This window comes from Cyprinus carpio, chromosome B21 (genome assembly GCF_018340385.1).
Source record: "Cyprinus carpio isolate SPL01 chromosome B21, ASM1834038v1, whole genome shotgun sequence".
Taxonomy (NCBI): Eukaryota; Metazoa; Chordata; class Actinopteri; order Cypriniformes; family Cyprinidae; genus Cyprinus; species Cyprinus carpio.
Window position 1 is genome coordinate 16,867,666 of NC_056617.1, and position 21,085 is coordinate 16,888,750.

General features: G+C 35.5%; 1 protein-coding gene across 1 annotated transcript; it reads left to right on the forward strand.

Moving 5' to 3' along the window:
• Positions 1–1,404: 1,404 nt before the first annotated feature.
• Positions 1,405–21,052, forward strand: LOC109045377 (clustered mitochondria protein homolog). The gene is made up of 26 exons (XM_042747941.1): positions 1,405–3,663; positions 4,270–4,454; positions 4,599–4,770; positions 6,280–6,423; positions 6,611–6,738; positions 6,838–6,992; positions 7,081–7,206; positions 7,340–7,487; positions 7,563–7,655; positions 10,754–11,148; positions 11,236–11,535; positions 13,432–13,703; positions 13,796–13,896; positions 14,014–14,166; positions 15,638–15,700; positions 15,794–16,038; positions 16,118–16,202; positions 16,293–16,446; positions 17,140–17,279; positions 17,368–17,448; positions 18,778–18,903; positions 19,949–20,070; positions 20,147–20,240; positions 20,327–20,461; positions 20,557–20,630; positions 20,748–21,052. Exons 1-26 carry the CDS (start codon positions 2,358–2,360, stop codon positions 20,884–20,886), a joined length of 5,136 nt encoding a protein of 1,711 aa, XP_042603875.1. The 5' UTR covers positions 1,405–2,357; the 3' UTR covers positions 20,887–21,052.
• The last annotated feature ends 33 nt before the right edge of the window (positions 21,053–21,085 follow it).

Here is a 21,085-nt window from a genome sequence, read left to right on the forward strand (position 1 = left end):
GAATAACAATGTGCAGTAAACAGTAAAACTGTTTGCACTACAAACCAGTGTGTTCATAATTTAGATAATACATTAATATATTAATGTTAAGTGGTAAGAAGTTTCAATTTTAAGTATCAAGGCAGAAAGTTTTGTTGTTCTTGTTATGGTTGGAATAGCTGGAAGGAGTGGAAGCAGAAGAGACCGGAGGCCAGACCCATAGAATTTACAAATGACCACGCCCATTTTTATGACATGAAAAAGGTGGATAAAAAAATGTTATAGAAACTTCTAGAATGTTCTGATCACGGCAAAAGCAAAATATCTTTTAAAATTAGTTAAACAACAACAAAAAACAACTGTTGATTTTGTTCTAAACCAATGTTTAATAATTAATGAAAAAAGTTCTAAAACTTACCTGACCAAATTATTTACCAAATATTGATGCTACATGAAAATAAATAGTACAATAATAATTAGCTCCACAAAATTACAGAAGAACCATAAACAATTTACGTGAAATACATTTTTATTAAATTCATACGTGTATCAAATGCAGCAGCCATTTTGCTTTTTATGGGGCTGTATTACAGAAACCTCAGTCTTAATTCTTGACTTAAGATTTGAAGAATTTAGTGAAATTGGTTACTATAAGAAATACTTACAATTGTCTATTATATAAAATTCCCAAATATTTTTTACAGGTTGTTACAGAATAGACACGTCAAGGTTAGATTTTATAAACATAATTAGCCTACTCTAAATTATAAAAATGTATCAAACTCAACAGGGTTGCCAGGTTGAAGGAGGGCCTTCAGGCTATGAAAGACTGACTGTGATATTGCCTGACAGTGTTTTATAAAGTTTAGTAATAATGTTTCTTTTAAAGAAACATGGTATAATATATTTTTTTATCAAATAAAGTGAAAACTTTAATTATGGACAAGTGACAAACATTCTAATCAAATGTACGTTATCTATTTCAAAACTAAAAACCGCTAAACCTGTGGCCGCTTCTCTATTTTGTAAGTTTTTAATAGACATTAAAGCACAGTTCAACTATATTTCTTGTGTATAATTAAAAATACTGCAATATCAGTCACTTAACGAACAAGCTTTACGACCTCGAGCGTATTAAGATAAAATATACTTTTTCGTTCTTTGGAATTTATATGTTAATACCTATATACAACATTATTTTGGTTCCTATAAAATTAAAACATATTAATAATTCCATAAGATATCTATAATAAACGGCCGTTTTTAGTAGTTTGGTATTTTTTTTTTCGAAAAGGACAGTTTAGCGACCGTTAGTAGCATACGCGCATGCGCAGCGAGTAAAGGTGAGCTTCTGGGAGAAGAAAACAAGGAGAAGAGCGATAAGCTCACAACAAAAATAGTGCGTACTACTTCTGCTCGTTTAGTATTCTTACGGTTCTCTGCTCCTTCCACTTCTCCGACTATTGTAGCTTTTCCAAACAGGTCCTCCACATTCCGCCGGTGCTGCAGCACTATGTCATAGCGACCGCTCGAGCCAGCGGACAGCAGAGAGGTGCATCACCGAGCAATGCACTCTAGAAGCGCGCAGATCATGTAGAAGACTCCTGAACGAATCTGTGATCTGGCATGGATTTAAGAAGGCATGTCATGTGCTTTTTTGCTCAGTGAAACTGAAGAAATGAGATTCGATTTCTCTGGAAGAGGAATGGGATGCGGGGAACTCCACCTCGACGCCTCCCTCCGCGAATAGAAAATGTGTGAGACACTGGATGAAGGGCAGAGGAAAAGACACTATAGAATTGTGCTGCGTTTTATGGAGAGAGGGACAGCTCTGCTTGGGACAAGCTATTCTGCTTACCTGTGATTCTATAGAGATTTATGGGGCAGATGGACAGCGGGCACATTTATGAAGCAATATAACTGTGAGAAGATGCTTGCATGTTTAATATTACTTATTAATCCATAAGTTTCAATTGCATAGTATAAAAAATGTGTATTTTTAAATAAGCCATTTTAGTTTAAACTATGCAATGTTTCTGATCTTCTGCTGTTAACTTTTTTCACCCAGTCACTCAATTCATCTATGCATAAATGATCCTTTCAGTAATTTCCGGCATGCAAAAACAAAAAAAAATCAATGTCTTTACTGTATTTGCTGTCTAGAACATGCTTAAGCTATTGCAGAGTTGCCAGATGCGTGACTTGGTAATTGGGTATGTCAACTGTCTGTCAGGCTTGTCTTAAAGATTTACCAACAAAGCAAGGTTTTTCTAGCAGCCAAGGTCATTTTAAAACCAAATGAGCTCTTATTAGCTGACTCACAGTTTCTTGGGCTGCAAAATTACAGTTCTTTTGCTCTTGTGTAAACAACGGACAATATGGGGAACATACTTTACTGTTGCCGTAAGGTTTCCGAGTTCGTTAATGCCAAGGGAGTTGGGAACCAAACCGAGGAACAGTCTCTGCTGCTATCCCAAGAGAATAGTGATATAGAAAGTCTTTCTCCTTCAAGAAGCTCAGCTGACCTACTGGCCTCTCCTGTTCTGGACCAAGATCATCTCCTGTTCCCAGATATCATACTTAGCAGCAACCTTCGGGTCAGAGGGGACTCAATTCAGCCTTTGGAGCTCTTGTTGGCAACGAGGAGGGAAGCACAAGATGTCAGAAGGGACGAAGGAGTTTACGAAAGCAATCTACGAAATGGAGGAGAGAGAAATAGAGAGCTGGTGGGGCCGCCAAGCACAAACATTACAGGCATAAATCAATTATGCTCCACAGAGGATGAATGGCCCCTTCTGTCGTCCCTGTACAAGACACCTGCTGCTCAAAACCGAATATGCACTCATGGACCAGAAGCAGACACTTGTAAATCTCATGGGATGGGAGTATTTGCAGATATTACGGTAAGTCAAAATTCTTTTTCTGGTCATGTTAACATTCCTGTGCTTGCTGCATCTTCGCTGGATGCCTCACAAAGTGACACTGACGTCAGTCAGAGAGAAGATGGTTGGACTCAAACAGAGCAGCTCACTGAACGTGAAGAACCTAAGGAGCAATTGAGAGTAAATGTAATACACACCGAAAAGAAACAGGACAAGAAACTACCGAATGAACCAAACAGTGCAGCACAAACACCTCTTGATGCGACGAAGATGCAACCTGCCTATGGCATTACAAGTGAATGTCCTTTGCTTCAGAAGACGCAAAGGGAAGCACAAACTTTGGAACCCATAGCACAACCAGATGACTTTGAAGACTCTCAAAGACCAGACCCAGAGCAAAATGCACAGACGTATGAGACACTAGAGATGGAAATTATAAAGAGAAGGCATGCTAATGAGAATGCTACTACAACTGCAGAGCTTCTTCTTTGTATGGAGAAGAAAATATCTCATGTAGAACAACAAGACATTACAGACATGAGCTCTGGGCTGATGGAGCAAGAGTTAGGGGAGATTGAGCAAAGCCTGTCACAGATGGACCAGGATTTGATGTGGAAAAAGAAGGAAGTAGAACAGATGCAGTGGGACCTGGAAGCGCTAAAGCAGAGCACAGGGTTATCACTGCGGGATTCTGAGCAGACAACCCTCACTGTGACACAGGTAGAACAAAGAAAGGATCAGACTGAACGCTTCACACTTTTTGTGGTTGATAAACTGTTCCTGGCCACTCCAAACATTTCAGGTGTGTATTCTGTCTAGGGGTGCACAGTATATAGCAATATAACTTTTTTTTAAATGATCAGTATTGGAAATATTGGATATTTTATTGTGCATGCCCATTTTCCCTATTTTTACATGAAGATATCTTTAATGCTTACTTAAGGTTAATCTTTAATAACATTTGTAATTAATTGAGTATTAATATTAATTGAATAACAATGTAATCGTTAGCAAATCCCCTAATAAATATACAGTTTTCATTCTGTACAATATGTTTCTTGTAGTTTCTGTAGCTCTGTAGTTTCTTGAGTTGTTATGCCAGCATTTAAAACAGTTAATTTTAGTGTTTAATATTTTAATTATTTTGTAGTTGTTGTTGTTGTTTTTAGAAACTAATGGCATAGAATTTTATTAGTGGTCAGCCATAACAGGAAAATAATTAGTGACTAAACAATAATTATAAATAAATAAAATCTAAACAAATGTATAACAGGTCTTTTAGATATTTGTATTGTAGTGCTGGTAAAAATTTGAGAATGTTTCAAGGTAGGCCTTAGTTCATCCCAAACCTTTCGTAACTCTTTTGTAATCTACTTGTGATTTGTATTCTTCTGTTTTCCAAAATAAGCACCCAGCCCTGACACCATGTCCAGTGGCCATGTGCCAGACACCCCAGCAGACAACTTGACAGAACAAGTTGAGGGCGACAGCAAAAAACAAGAGCTTCCTGCTGTTCCGGACATGGACGTATCTGAGGATACAGGGTTCACAGTGAAGATCCAGGCTCCTGGAACAGAACCCACTGACTTCCAGGTAAAGGCTTGTCACTTACAGGAATTCAAACGAAGCTGCTTTCTGCTGTATGTGTAGATATAAATATAGCTGATATTTATCTATCTATCTATCTATCTATCTATCTATCTATCTATCTATCTGTCTGTTTATATTGGGCTCAAGGTGTCACCTTTAGCGATGGTGCAGGAAATTAAGCAAGTGTTGATGGACCGGGAAGAGACCTGTCGTCGTACCTGCTTCTCCCTGCAACTCAATGGAATAACTCTTGACAACTTTGCCCACCTTAGATCTATACCAGGTCTTCAGGAGGGCTCCATTCTGAGGGTAGTGGAGGGTAAGGCTGTAAAATGTACCCGATTAAGGGCCAAATTTACTAAACAGTGCAAATTTTCATAACGACCAATGCAATTTACCAAGAGCAGCACAAATAAGCAACTGGTAATGGTTATGTCAAACGTAAAATGAGTTAAGACATTTTTTTTTTGGTGGTGTTAAAGGCAAATTCTGCCATTAATTACTCACCCTCATGCCGTTCCAAACCCATAAGAAATTGGTTCATCTTCGGAACACAAATTTAGATATTTTTGATAAAATCCGAGAGCTCTCTGACATTATTTTTGTTTTCTTTGCACACAAAAAGTATTCTGTAGCTTCATAAAATTATGGTTGGACGACTGATGTCACATGGACTATTTTATGGATGTCCTTACTACCTTTCTGTGCGTTGATCATGGTAGGACCCTTGCTGTCTGTTGAGGGTCAGAAAGCTCTCGGATTTCATCAAAAGTATCTTAATTTGTGTTCTGAAGATGAACAAAGGTGTTACAGGTTTGGAAAGACATGAGGGTGAGTAATTAATGACATAAATTAAAACATTAAAACACATCTCTTCCATCTTTATTTGACCCTCTAACTTTTTCACTCACTATTCTAATTCTATTTAAAAAAATAATAATAATCTAACTAACTTTCTAATCTTTTTGTATTCTATCTATTTTCTTTTCATTTATTATACAATTATAAAAAGACCTCTAACACTAGCTTGCTCTATTCTTTTTCTATTCTATCTGTTTTCTTTTTTATTTATTATATTATATTATTTAAAAGCCCTTGCTAAACGTATACTGTGTTTAGGCTAACTAAGACTTGTTATAGCACTTATATATCATTGCTCTTTTTGTTGTTTTTGATTGCTTCCATTGTCCTCATTTGTAAGTCGCTTTGGATTAAAGCGTCTGCTAAATGACTAAATGTAAATGTAAATGTAAATAAATTTTTTTGTGAACTATCCCTTTAAATAATGCCGCAAATACCAGTAAATTTACTAGTGCAAACTTTAGTAAAACAGTTGACGGTAGCCATAGACTTCTGAATTCAATGGCTACCGTCAACTGTTTGGTTACCAACATTCTTCAAGATATCCTCTTTTGTGTTCAACAGAAGAAAGCAATTGCAGCAAGTGGTGAGTGAATAAATGAAGTCAGAATTTTCATTTTTGGATGTACTATCTTTAAATACTCTCCACCCACAAATTTTATGTGTGAAAGGGAAATTCCTACAAATGCATACATATACTAAGGTCAGCAACAAAAATATCTGTCCAAACCTTTCCATCAGTCAATTCTGAAAATAGTTTTTTAATGCCGAAGGAGAGTTTGTGTTGGTGCAAACTTAACAGTTTGGCCCTAAATCAAATTCACATCATCATAGTTGACCAAGTAAGCTATAACTGGAAACTTCACCTAAAAGTAAAATGGTTGAATTTTAAATTTTAGGCATACATACAATTAGCACCATTAACTGCCTCAAATTTCTGTTCTTGCTCCCCCTTTATTTATGACAGAGCCATACAATTTTCGAGAAGTGCGTATCCATTTACGTCACATCAGAGACCTTTTAAAGAGCCTGGACCTTACTGATGGCTATAATGGAGTGGAGGGCAGCTCACCGTCCTTTCTCAGCTGTGTCACAGAAGAATGTCAGGAAGGTAAGATACCTGTCTATATACGTAGATCTATATAGCAGACCTGTAATGGAATAACCTGAGTTGGGGTAATATTTGATGATGTATATAAAAAATTACACTCATATTACGCAAACACATCCACATTGCAAGTCTGTATGCAATACAAGTATGGTGGCTTGATAAAATTTTTATTTCATTTAATTCCCAGAGGACAGCAAACCTAAGCGAAGAGGTGACGGGTTAAAGCAGATGAGCTGCAGCCCTCCAGATCACATCCTTCCAGGTTCTAAGGAGCGTCTGCTGGTTCCCCTACTACCTCATACAAATTCTGGGAAGGTAAGAATTAAATGATCTGTGACAGTAATGGCAGTAAAGTTGTGCTAGATGGTCATTATTTCTGGGTTAAGGATGATAATATGTTCATCTTTTAAACAGTCCTCAGGGTGCTTGAAGGTTCTGACCATGAGTAGCTGGAATCCCCCTCCTGGAAACAGAAAGATGCACGGAGACCTCATGTATCTTAATGTGGTCACCATGGAAGACAGACACTTCAGCATAACGGCATCAAGTCGTGGGTTCTACGTAAATCAGTGAGTTAACGAGTACAGTTGTCTTCTAAATTGTCCTTTCCCTCAAAAAGGCAAATAGAATTTTATTTTAAAAATCTGGTTCACTTAGGTCTACAACTTACAGCTTTAACCCAAAACCAGCCAATCCTAGTGTCCTCAGTCACGCACTGCTGGATCTCCTGAGTCATATCAGTCCAGTTTTTAAGAAGAACTTCAGTGCCTTGCTGAAAAGGAGGTATGCCAGTTCTCACAAGGAGTTTATGTTTAAGTCTTGCTGACCTGCAAAATATGTACTGGTCTGCATAAAATTATAGTTGTACAAAATTTACTTAAAAAATTATTGAACTCTAACTTCTCTCTTATTTTAGAGGATCCACACACCCTTTTGAAAGGATTGCTACACCTTTCCAGGTGTTCAGCTGGACTGCTCCAGCACTTGACCATACAATGGACTGTGTTCGAGCAGAGGATGTCAGCTCCTTCTGCCTGGGTTATGAAGAACACGTACCTGCTCTGGTAAACATGTTGAAAGTCAGCACACGAGCCAGTTACATGAATAGATTTTAATCAATTCCTCTGTGTTGAACAAAGGCCCGGGACTGGAATGAAGAACTTCAGACCACAAGAGAGCTTCCAAGGAAAACCGTGACTGATCGTCTGATGAGGGACCGAGCTGTTTTTAAGGTATCTTTATCACCTATGATTAGGGACGTAAATTTCGTCTTACAGTGGGGGGGACAACAAACATAAAATTTCTCAATAGCAATTTTTGAAGGGGACACAAATAATACAGTTAAATTGTACTTGTAAGGATAAGTATACAAAGAGGAAAGCCTCACTACTTTTATTGTAGCAGGGAGACCGTGGCAAATTAGACAACTTCATGCTGTTGTGGTAGCACTCGTGTCCGTTGTAGAAATTACTATCCATCAAGCAGGTAACGTGATTATTGCTAAAATAGCGGACTCATCGAAAAATACATTGCCATCATCTGTATTAAAGAGAAAATAATCACTTCACCCGATGTTTAAGTGAATAAAATACCCTTGACAGCTGAGTTTCAACTACTGACTTTTTCTCACTCATCGTACTGTAGGTGATGAAGGGTTGCCAGGTTTTCGCATAGATTTGGTTAAAAATTTGATTTTCTCACCTTTTTGCTCAAAACAAAATGTTTTTATGAAACCTACTTATATTCAAGTGTTGATAAAAAAAGGATGCTTTAAGCTAGAATAAAACTGTTGTTTAAAAGTAGAGACTCTAATCTTTATTTTGCTGTATTGCATATTCAAATATTCATACAGAAAAATATACCGGAGGCCATCAAATTTTAGTGAAAATCATCAAATTCACTGGTGGTGGCTGGCAAATTTTTTCAAAAATGCTGGCGGGGAAAGAGTTCATGAGAAATGGAAACAAACCAAATTTTGCTGAGATTGGACTATGTTTAGGGTGTGCTCAACAAAGCTGAAATTCTTAATATAGTCTTATTGACAATAACAGCACATAATTAATAATTATACAAAACCATCAGTAAACTGTGAATTATTTTAAAAACGAGAACAGAGAACAGTGTTGTTAGTCTTAAAATGTTAAATAACATTGGCGCTGATAGCCTTGTGGCAATTGCGCTTCAGGTGTCCCTAGTTCGAGTCCCAGCTTTGGACCTACTGTAGAAACGAACACTCGTAATGAAGTTAAGAGTGTTCTGCCATTGTTGTGACATGTTGCCAAGTTTAGTAACCCATACTCAGAATTCGTGCTCTGCATTTAACCCATCAAAGTGCACACATACAGGAGTGAGTAGTAAACACAGCTCACACACACCTGGAGATGTGGGCAGCCATTTGCTCCAGCACCAGCTGGAGCAGCTGGGGGTTCAGTGCCTTGCTCAAGGGCACCTCAGTCGTGTTATTGAAGGTGGAAGACAGCACTGGTCTTTCACTTCCCCCATCTACAATCCCTGCTGGTACTGAGACTCAAACCCATGACCTTCAGGTTGCAAGTCTGACTCTCTAACCTTTAAAGGGATAGTCCACCCCAAAATTTAAATTTTGTCATTATTCACTTACCCCCATGTCGTTCCAAACCCGTAAAAGCTCCATTCGTCTTCGGAACACAATTTCAGATATTTTGGATGAAAACCTGGAGGTTTGAGACTGTCCCATAGACTGACAAGTAAATAACAGTGTCAAGGTCCATAAGAGGCATGAAAGTCGACGTCAGAATACTCCATCTGCCATCAGACGTGCAATCTGGGTTATATGAAGCGACGGGAAACCTTTTTGTAAGCGAAGAAAACAAAAATAATGACTTTATTCAACAATTCCTTTGTCAACAGTCTCCTCTGTCTCTCCTCTGTCTCTCTGTGTATGCTCTTCTGTGTCATCCACGCCACAAGGATGCGCTGTTTCTACGTGTATTTAGCTTTGATTTGAAATAAAATCACGCGCATCCTTGTGGTGGATGGAGTATTCTGACAACGACTTTCATACCTTTTATGGACCTTGACACTGTTATTTACTTGTCAGTCTATGGGACAGTCTCAAGCCTCCAGGTTTTCATCCAAAATATCTCAAATTGTGTTCCGAAGATGAACGGAGCTTTTACGGGTTTGGAACGACATGGGGGTAAGTGATCAATGACAATATTTTCATTTTGGGGTGGACTATCCCTTTAAGCCACAACTGCCCCTCATCACTGACATCAGCTCTTGAAGTACCTGTTGATAAAAAGATGCCTGTGTTGAGCACACCTTAACTGACAAATTATCTGGATGGAATTTTGCATACATCACTAACTTCTAGTGGAGAAAAAAATGAGGGAGTGAGAGTTTAACATTTCTAAAAAAAAAAAAAAAACATTTACCCTAAATAACGGTCACCCTAGTGTTTAATTTAAAACAAAAAAGATTTTAGAAGTTACACAAATTGGTTTTACAGTTACAAAAGTAATTTATGTTTTCTAGTTTTTAGGCCTTGTTTATACATCGTGTTAAGATGCATAGCTGAGACGCATTGCCATTTACATCTGGTCTTAACATAAATCATAAAAGTATCTCATGTGACCACTTGGATTTCATCTAGACCCTCCCCTGTTATTTCATCAAGTAGCGATTGTGGCGGTGCTATTGAATGAAAGGAAAAAGAAGTGAATATAAAGAATACAAATAGTAGCAGTGATTTCAAGCATAATCTGTGCGTTCTGGCTCAACATAACAAAGTTTAGATAAATTGTTTTGGTGTAGTTTCTCAAAATATGTCCTATGGCGCTCATGTGTTAGGTCATTTGTGGCTGTTCGAGTGTATTCGACTAAATGAGCGTCTAAACTATTAAAGCAGTCCTCTTGAATGCATTTTTACTACTTCTGGAAGTGGTTCAAAGTGGACAAGCTGGAAACGTTTTAGACCCTGTTTACACCTGTATTTAACGTTGTCCACTTGTGATTGAATCATTGAAAACCAGGTATTAACAGCCACTTAGAAAACTAACCAACACAGCAGAACCCAAAAACCCAGAACCCAGTGTTGTTAGTCTTAAAATGTTAAATTACATTGGCGCCGAAAGCCTTGTGGCTATTGCGCTGTTGCGCTTCAGGTGTCCCGAGTTCGAGTCCCAGCTCATGGACCTAGGAACAAACACTTGTAATGAAGTTAAGAGTGTTCTGCCAAAAAACAAATCTGGCTTCTGAAAAACTTAAACTGTATTGTCTGTACTTGACGTCTGGTTAGGCTGTATCTAAAAACTAGACCAATAATGACCATATTTTACTGACTTTTTAGGCTAACAGTGATTTTGTGAGTACTGCCACTCGAGGAGCCATGGCAGTGGTAGATGGTAACGTCATGCCTATCAACCCTAGTGAAGAACCACGACAACAAATGTTCATCTGGAGCAACATTGTCTTCAGTTTAGGCTTCGATGTGCGGGACCAGTACAGAGATCTTGGAGGTGAGGCTGCGGCCCACGCCGCCCCTGTTCTTGACCTAAATGGTGTGAGAGCTTATTGGGCAGTGGATCAGGAAGGCCTCTTCCTGATTGGCACTGTAGTGATCGATTACCGTGGCTACCGCGTCACTGCCCAAACTATCGTGCCGGGAATTCTTGAGCGTGACCAAGAACAGAGTGTCGTCTATGGCTCCATTGACTTTGGCAAGACTGTTGTGTCTGATGACAGGTAGAAGGATCATTTTTATTTTAACAATGTGTTACAATTAAAGAATTAATATGTATATGTAACCACAATATTTCATACTCTGTGAAGGTATCTAGAGCTGCTTGACAAACCCAGTAAGAAGCTGAGAGTGCAGCGCCACCTAGTGCTAAACAAAGATGATACAGCAGTTGAGTTGTGTTCCTCGGTGGAGCACAAGGGTATTGTGGGTAATGATGGACGGCGCTACATCCTGGATCTACTTTTTACCTTCCCGCCCGACCTCAACTTTCTTCCTGTAGAAGGAGAGGATTTAAATCCTGTGTGTCAACAGCTAGGCTTTCCAAAGTTACATCCTCATCGCCTGGTCTGCCTGAGACAAGAACTCATTGATGCCTTTGTGGAGCACAGGTAATTCTATTCAGTCTTATGATCATTATATGTGTGAATCTCATAAAACATGTCATATTTTACCCTAAAATCAAAATCAAAAATAAAACAAACAAAACATTTACATACAGAAAATGAAGCCTATTTTAATATTATATATACATATACAGTGGGTAAAATAAGTATTGAACGTGTCACCATTTTTCTCAGGAAATATATTTCTAAAGGCGCTGTTGACATGAAATATTCACCAAATGTCAATAACAACTCAAGTAATCCATACATACAAAGAATACAAAACAAATAAGTTCAGAAATTAATTAAATGTGTATTAAAATGGAATGACACAGGGAAAAAGTACTGAACACATGAAGAAAGGGAGATGCAAAAAGGCATGGAGAGCCAAGACACCAGCTGAAATCTATCAGTAATTAGAAAGCAATCCTGCCCCTAGTCAGTGGAAATTAATATTAGCTGGTTCAGTCCCAACATCTACAGTACCAGGATGATGAAAATGAAACAAGGGTGGACATTTCAGCAAGACAGTGATCCCAAACACCTCCACCTTTTTCCAAAAGCCAAGGAGACTCTCAACTGGTTTCAGAGAAAGAAAATAAAGCTGCTAGAATGATCAAGCCAACCACCTGACTTGAATCCCATAGAAAATCTGAACTAAAGATCAGAGTTCATAGAAGAGGCCCACATAACCTTCAAGATTTGAAGACTATGTGGAAGAATGGTCCAAAATCACACCTGAGCAATGCATGCGGGTCTAGTTTCTCCTACAGGAGGCGTCTTGAAGCTGTCATTACCAACAAAGGCTTTTGTACAAAGTATTAAATACATTTCAGTAGTTCAATACTTTTCCCCTGTCATTCCATTTTATTAATCATAACTTAATTTCTGAAATTATTTTTTTTGTTTTCTTTGTATGCATGGATTACTTGGGTTGTTACCGACATCTGGTGCAAATTTCAGGTCAACAGCACCTTTAGAAAAATATTTACTGAGAAAAATGGTCATGTGTTCAAAACTTATTTTACCCCTGTGTATATATATATATATATGCACATTGAATGAACTTCTATGTAGAATTTATCACGATATAACATTTAATCATTATTTACATAATACATGTATGTGTACTGTGTATATTTATTATGTATATATAAATACACATGCATGTATATATTTCAGAAAAAACAATTATGTTTATATATTAAATATATTTATTTATAATAAAAATATTATATGAATATAAATATAGACATGTAAATACATGTAAATATTTTCAAAATACATACTGTATGTGTGTGTATTTATATATACGTAATAAATATACACAGAACACACACACATATATTATGCAAACAAAAACTTTTATTTTGGATGCGATTAATTACGATTAATTGTTTGACAGCACTGTTATATATAGCATTTAATTGTAAATGATTTAGACATCATAGTCAGATTGTACAGTATTAAATATTATTTTAATAGTAATTAAAAAAAAAATATATATATATATACACTCAGATATAATAATATATATATTATATATATATATATAATAATATATATATTATTTAATACAAAAGAAATTATATTTTGCATTGTTTTAGCTGTAATACAGTAAAAAATTACTTTATTGCAGTAATGTTTTTCTTTTCATTTTGTAGTTAAATATGATTTGTAACAGGTTTTGTGAGAATCACTCACACAATTATTCTAATGGTACTACATTTATAGAAATATTTCAGTGCTTTTATTATAATTCATTGTAAATAGCACACAAATCATTTAAAAATAAATCAAATGCATAGAATGAAAAAAAAAACCTCTATATCATGGTGCAGATATTAACCTGATGTGAGTTTCTGAACTAAACAGTATTTTTATATGTATGTCTATGTCATAATACCAGATATTCATGGAGACTGTCTCCAAAAGTACTGAGCATGACAGAGAAATCACCAAAGCCGTTGGCACATCTGCGATAAAATGTGATCCAATTACTACGCCTCAGCTTCCCTCAACTACTGTCACACTCCAAGACCAGGACGCAGAGCACCATTCCCTAAAAAATGTGCCAGTGAATAACATCCAGCAGGGGTCTTCAATAAAGCATGTCTTCTCCTCCCTCGGGGATACTTTCCACATACATTTCAACCCTAACGTCTTTTGTGCAGGTGTGCTGTTAGCTTTTTGGACCAGCATACAATATTAGAAATATGTGTATGTCTAAATATGAACATTACTAATATATTCATTCATTTAACAGGTGTACGTTTTCCCAAGGAAAGTACTGAAGATATCCAGAAACAGAAACAGCAGTTAAAGGATGCGGCAGTGTTTCTAATTTCCAATCAAATCGCTGCATTTGTAAGTTGCTTTTTTATAATAATTGAACTGATTACACAGATTATCCCTGATGTCTGTCCTTGTGTAACCCTGGGGAGGAATGAGAGGAATCTCATCTTTAACTACGTGTCTCTGTAGACGAAGAGTTGCCTTGACCACACATCAATGCCTTTAGATGGTGTCACACTAACAGAGGCTCTCCATCAGCACGGCATCAACATCCGATACCTGGGAACTGTGCTGGAGTATATTGAGAAGATACCCCAGAAGGAAAGACTTGATCATGTCTATGTGAGTGTGTATTTCACTCATGCATTCAATCAGTTCAAAAAGCTTTTCATCAAACAGCTAACAATATTCAACTATATATATATGTGTATATATATATATATATTTATATTTTCTATTTTATTTTTTATTTCACTTATATATATATATATACAAAGCTGGGTAGATTGCTTACAAATTGTAATCCGTTACTGATTCCAAATTACATGACAAAAATTGTTGTCAGTAATGTAATCCACTACATTACACATTTTAGGTCATGTAAACTTTTTGACTACTTTTGATTACTTTTGATAATGTTGTGCCATAATGATGTAAAAAAGAGCAAGAAAATTGATTCCATTCATTGCAATTAACAACATGAAGCATATTAAACATTATATTACTTCAAGATTTCCCAAACTGGGGTTGTGAGTTTAATGAAAAGCTAACTATCAATTAAATCATAAACCATGTTAAATTAAAATAAATCATTTTAAAATAACAATCAAATGAAAACACTTACTAAAAAATGAAATATTTTATGTTTTCCTGCATGCCATATGACCATTAACCAATGTCAGAGAACTGTTAACATGCAAATGTGATATTTAATTATTAAAATATTTATTTTAAAATCTCAGGGGCACTTAAAGGGGTTCTTGATTATGATTTCACTTTTTTAAATGGGGTCTTTTAAACTATTTTAAGTATTTATATATGTTTAATATTTATTATACTATAATATAATAAATACATACTTATTATATATATATACATATTTTAATTAAAATAATACTGCTATTATTAAATATAATAATAAATTATAAGAATTAAAAATATTATAACAATTTAATCTTAAAGGGATACTCCACCCTAAAATGACATTTTTGTCATTAATCACTTACCCCCATGTCGTTCCAAACCCGTAAAAGCTCTGTTTGTCTTCAAAACACAATTTAAGATATTTTGGATGAAAACCTGGAGGCTTGAAACTGTCCCATAGACTGCCAAGTAAATAACAGTGTCAAGGTCCATAAAAGGTATGAAAGTCGTATTCAGAATACTGCATCTGCCATCAGACGTGCAATCTGGGTTATATGAAGCGACGGGAACACTTTTTGTAAGTGAAGAAAACAAAAATGATGACTTTTTTCAATAATTCCTTTGTCAACGGTCTCCTCTGTGTCTCTCATTATCACCGTATGCTGTGTATGCTTGAATAAAGTCGTTATTCTTGTTTTCTTTGCTTACAAAAAGTATTCCCAAAATATCTCAAATTGTGTTCCGAAGATGAATGTAGCTTTTACGGGTTTGGGACGACATGAGGGTAAGTGATCAATGACAAAATTTTCATTTTGGAGTGGAGTAACCCTTTAATGTAAATTGCACCACTAGACTAACTCATCTTACTCTTAAGAGAAGAACTATTAAGATCAAAAGAAAAAAAATTGCATTTAATCTGAAAAAGTAACTTTTTTTTAACCTTTTTCAGAGAATTGCACTCTGTGAGCTGATCACCAGATGTGCAAAACATCTGTTTAAGACGTATCTTTTGGTGAGTGTCCAGAAATCGCTTCTGGTGGGGATATCACTAATATAATGTTGGACTTTATGATACCCTTGACAAAAATCCTTTATCTCTGCCCAAGCTGTAGAACCATCTGCCTTGTCCGCCTCCGTCAGCCATTTCCTCAACTGCGTCCTGAGCTCCTTCGCTGAGGCCAGAGTCATTCAGCAGAATGACAAGTTAGCTTCTAGACGCAGGAGTCGGAGAAGGCGGAGCCGTGCATCTGTGGGCAGCGCTGTGACCTCCTGCTCCAACCTCACTCCGACTGACCTTTGGGGGGCCATCAAAGCTGAGGCTCAGGAGTACTACCATTACAGCCTGCCCTGGTGAGTGTCCTGTTCTCTGCACACAAATAGATGTTGTGCTGTGATTTGATACGAGTGGGATCTCATCTCTTTCTGGCAGTGGAAGCGTGGAGGAGGCAGTGGACAAATGCAGGCTGCAGAGGATCACCCTGCTCAGAGAGATCGCCATCAAAACTGGCATTCAGGTATATCAGTTTGTAATAACTGCCATTTTTTGGCAGTCTCTGTGCATCTCTTTAACTCTGATTGCTAATTCATCTCCATCTCTTCTTCAGATTCTTTTAAGAGAATATCACTTTGATTCTGAGCACAAAACTCTATTCAATGAAGAGGACATCCTTAACATTTTCCCCATAGTAAAGCACATCAGCCCTAGGTCCAGTGATGCGCTTTATCTCCTGCGTTGTGGTCAGTCTAGGGTACAGCAAGGTGAGCTTTCAGAGTAACTCTGAGTGTACGAATAATCTAGTGGACAAACTTTATCAGCCTAAAATATTTTATTTTATTTTATTTTATTTTATTTTATTTTATTTTATTTTATTTTTTTTTTTTTTTTTATTTTATTTTATTTGTTTTTGTTTTGTTTTGTTTTGTTTTGTTTTGTTTTTATTTTATTTGTTTTTATTTTATTTTATTTAAGTGGCAACAATTATTAGAAAGTAACAACAAAATTAAAAATAGTATTTATTAATTATAATACAAATAATAAACATTATTTTAGTTAGCTGAATTAGTTTACAAGTGAATAAAAATAAAAAACACAAGGACAGTTGATATACATGTATATGAATATACACTAGCGTTCCGAGGTTTGAACTTGTTTATTATCTATGTTGAATCAGTTATGCTGCTTATTATTTCTGTGGAAACTGATAATATTTTAATTTTTTTAAATCAAAAGTACACCATTTATTTGGAATAGAAATCTTTCGTAACATTGTAAATGTCCTTACTGTCACTTTCGATCAATGTAATGCTTCCTTGATAATAATTATTTGTTTCAAAATATAAAAACATTTACAGACCCCAAACCTTTGAACAGTAGTGCATATCAAAACAAAAATAACAATAAAACAATCTCTAATTTTCACTCTTTTTTTTAATTCATTTGTACATGACTAGGTTGTCTGAAAGAGGGCTGTGAGTTAATAAGCCAGGCTCTGGGTCTCTTCACTAACGTCTACGGAGCTCTCCATCAGGATGTCTGCATATGTCTGCGGTTACTGGGACGCATACACTACATCCTCGGAGACTACGCTGAGGTATCACATGTTCCAAAATGACAGATGAGCCAAAATAAATCATTTGAAAATGACATTTTGAAACAAACTTTGAATTTCATGCTGTCAGGCCCTCAGTCACCAGCAGAGGGCTGTGCTGATCAGTGAGAGAGTTCTGGGAATTGAGCATCCCAACACTATACAGGAATACGTGAGTAAACATCTTTGTTTATTCAAATAAGTTTAACTCTGGTTTACTGTAGTATCACCAGAGCTGGGTAGTAACGGATTACATGTAATCTGGATTACGTAATCAGATTCCAAAACTCAAGTACTTGTAATTAGAGTAAACTACTTTTTAAAATACTCGTAATCAGACTACAGTTACTTTTTTATGGATTACATGATTACACTTTATTTACACAATGGTAATAAGTTGTTCACAATTCATTGATTCTCCTAAATTTCCTTTTTTTTTAACATGCATATTTTTTTTTGTTAAACCTGCCGAATATATACATTCGTGATTCTTCGAGTTTTTCCGGCGGAGAAGGGGAGGGGTGTCAGAATCGCACTCAGAAGAAATCAACAACAAGATAATGGAAAATGGAGGGGGAACATAGCCTTTAATATGTTCTTTAATATATATCATTGTTACTACCTTATGCATTTCAAGTGTTTTGAGATAAAATATTTAACTTAGTTATGGTCTTTTATATAAATATATATATAATATATATATATGATATATTAGCAATGTTATTGTTGTGATTTCATGTTCTTTAATATTCATTTTTGTAGTATTGTTTGTCTTTTCCTCATTGTTACTATGCACTTAAAATGAAATAGATGATAGGAAATGGATAGAAATTTCATTGCTGTGTGAATTGTCTTTTTCAAAATTCAGTTTGCAATGAGCTATATTTTTTATGTTTTTCATTGATACATTCATATACACTTCTAGTGTTTTATTAGATTCAATATTTGACCTGGCAGTGATGTTGTTGTTTTTTTTTTTTTTTTTATTGTTTTTTTTTGTGTTGTTGTTTTTTTATTTTTTTTAATTATAAGTAAATATCCTTTAAAATCATTAGATGTGATTTTGTTTTATTCAGTGTTACTAGCAAACACTAACAGCAAGGTACATTAGTGTTAGTATTTTGTAAGTATTAAATGTCCATACATTGCACTTGAAAAATAAGTTATTGTGGCTCTTGTTGGTGAATTAAATACATTTTGTGGAATATATTTTTTCTTTGTATAGGTCAAAATAGTACAAGATTAGACTAATTCAATATATGTGATATCAAACAAGGGTTAGCACAAATGTAATCTAAATGTAATCCAAAAGTAATCAGATTACGTTACCAAAAATGTGTAATTTAAGAGATTATATTACTGACTACAAATTTTGTCATGTAATCTGTAATCAGTAACTGATTACAACTCATAAGTAATCTACCCAGCTCTGAGTATTGAATAGTTATTTTGTTGTGTATTTTGTAATTGGTAAATTTTTAGTTTTTTTAACTTTGTGTAGAAGCACCTTGGTCTTTATTGCTTTGCTGTGGGCCAGCCAGTGACAGCTCTGCGATTACTATACCGCGCACGCTACCTGATGCTCCTGGTGTGTGGAGAGGACCACCCTGAGATGGCTTTACTGGATGTGAGTTGTAATGATGGCAACGTGATAATAATAATAAATAACACGGGCATTGAACTTCAAATAGTGGCCCGCAATGTGATGTGCTGTACTCCGTTTATTTTATTTTATTTTATTTTATTTTATTTTATTTTATTTTATTTTATTTTATTTTATTTTATTTTATTTTATTTATTTTATTTTTACTTTGTTTTGTTTTGTTTTGTTTTGTTTTGTTTTGTTTTGTTTTGTTTTGTTTTGTTTTGTTTTACATATTAAGAGATTTATATTGTTTTATGTAAGTATTTTTTTTTATGTTTTTAAAAGAAGTCTCTTTTGTTCACCAAGGCTGCATTTATTTGATCAAAAATACAGTCATAACAATTATTGTAATGCTGTTAAATTAAAAAATTTAAATTCATCTTGCCTTAAAAACAATTTAAAATAACGGTTTTCTATTTAAATATATTTTATTATGAGTTTAAAAATTTATTAATGAGACATTAAATTGGATTGACAGTAAAGACATTTATAATGTAACAAAATATTTCTGTTACAAATAAATGCTGTAATTTTGAATTTTATTTTCATCTATCAGTACCGAAAAAATAACTGTTCTCGTCGTTAATAATAATAAATGATTTCTGAATAATCATGTGACACTGAAGACTGCAGTAAAGATGCTGAATATTCAGCTTTGCATCACAGGAATAAATTACATTTTAAATATATATTCAAATAGAAAACAGTTATTTGAAATTGTAATAATATTTCACAATATTTTTGTTTATTATCAAATAAATACAGGCTTGGTGAACATAAAAGACATCCTCCAAGAACATTTGTAAAAATCTTACTGACCCCAAATGACTGAACAGTAATACTTTAGTTCATACATTCACATAAATTTTAATCTCACATGTCCATGGTATTTGCGTCTCCCACAATCTTGATAAGTAATACTCATAAACAAACTAACTGCAAATGTTTTATATTTAATTACTAAATACACAAAACCAAATTAAAACACTTTTATCTGAAACATATTTTGCATTCATCTCCTGTACAGAGTAAGATAGGTCTTGTGCTTCATAGTATGATGGCCTGTGACCTTTCCCTCAAGTTCCTCGAGAACGCCCTTGTCCTGACCTCCAAATATCAGGGACCCTCATCTCTCAAACTGGCACAAAGGTGAAGAGTCAACAGAAACACAAACACATACAGCACTCTAAAATAAATTCTGAACATTTATTATCCCTCTTTGCAGTCATCACTTGTTGGCAAAGGTGCATGAAAGTAAAGGAGATTTCCGTGCTGCACTGACGCATGAAAAGGAGCGTTATGGCATATACAGGAAGCAGGTGAATGATTACAGTCCCAAAAATGAAGAGCAGATTTGTTCTAGTCTAAAATCTAGTCTAGATATTCAGAAATGCTGTTTTAATAGGTCGGAGAAGCACATGAGAAGACCCAAGAAAGTTCAGAGTACCTAAAGCATCTGACACATCAAGCAGTGATTCTACAGAAAACTATGAACTGGATCTACAAAACTGGCTCAGACACCAATATCCCCCCTTTCAATGTTAGTGCTGTTCTTGTGTCTTAGTTGATGCATAGTATAATAATGATTGAATGAATGAATAATGCCGTCTTTGGCTTTGCTTCATCCTCATATAGCTGAACTCTCCAAGTCGTGTCTGGATAATGGAGCAGCTAAATCTCGTCACTGGGATTGTCCTTATCCCTCTCAGGTAAGAGAGATCTGAGTCGTACTTTTTGTTATATGAACTTCATATATTATGACGGTCACATTAAAATAGTCTTTGCATATTTCTCATTCTCTCATGCATCCACTTTTTATACCCTGATAACAGAGACCTTGAGAAACTCAGGACTGATGCTCAGAAAACATCTCAGCTCACACAAAATAATGTTGAGTCCGTTGAGGATCTGCAGGGGCCGTTTGAGGAGCACGGCACATCACAAGCTATTGCTCAAGAGGACTAGCGCTTTGTAATTTAGGACTGCACTTTAAATAAAGTGAACAAACAGATGAGCCCCTAAATGAACAGGGTTCTAGCTGGGGTTTAAACATATTAACATAAAGATAACAATTCAAAAGTGTAAATGAACTCTTGAACAAATGGTGTGGTGGATGATCTTGCCACACAATCTATCTATCTATCTATCTATCTATCTATATATA

Bases quoted from the DNA above. Each gene is read 5' to 3' on its own strand.
- LOC109045377 (XM_042747941.1), top strand. From the start codon at position 2,358: ATGGGGAACATACTTTACTGTTGCCGTAAGGTTTCCGAGTTCGTTAAT. The intron at 13,897-14,013 runs GTAAGTTGCTTT...GTGTCTCTGTAG, and splicing joins CCAATCAAATCGCTGCATTT to ACGAAGAGTTGCCTTGACCA. The intron at 15,701-15,793 runs GTGAGTGTCCAG...ATCTCTGCCCAA, and splicing joins TGTTTAAGACGTATCTTTTG to GCTGTAGAACCATCTGCCTT.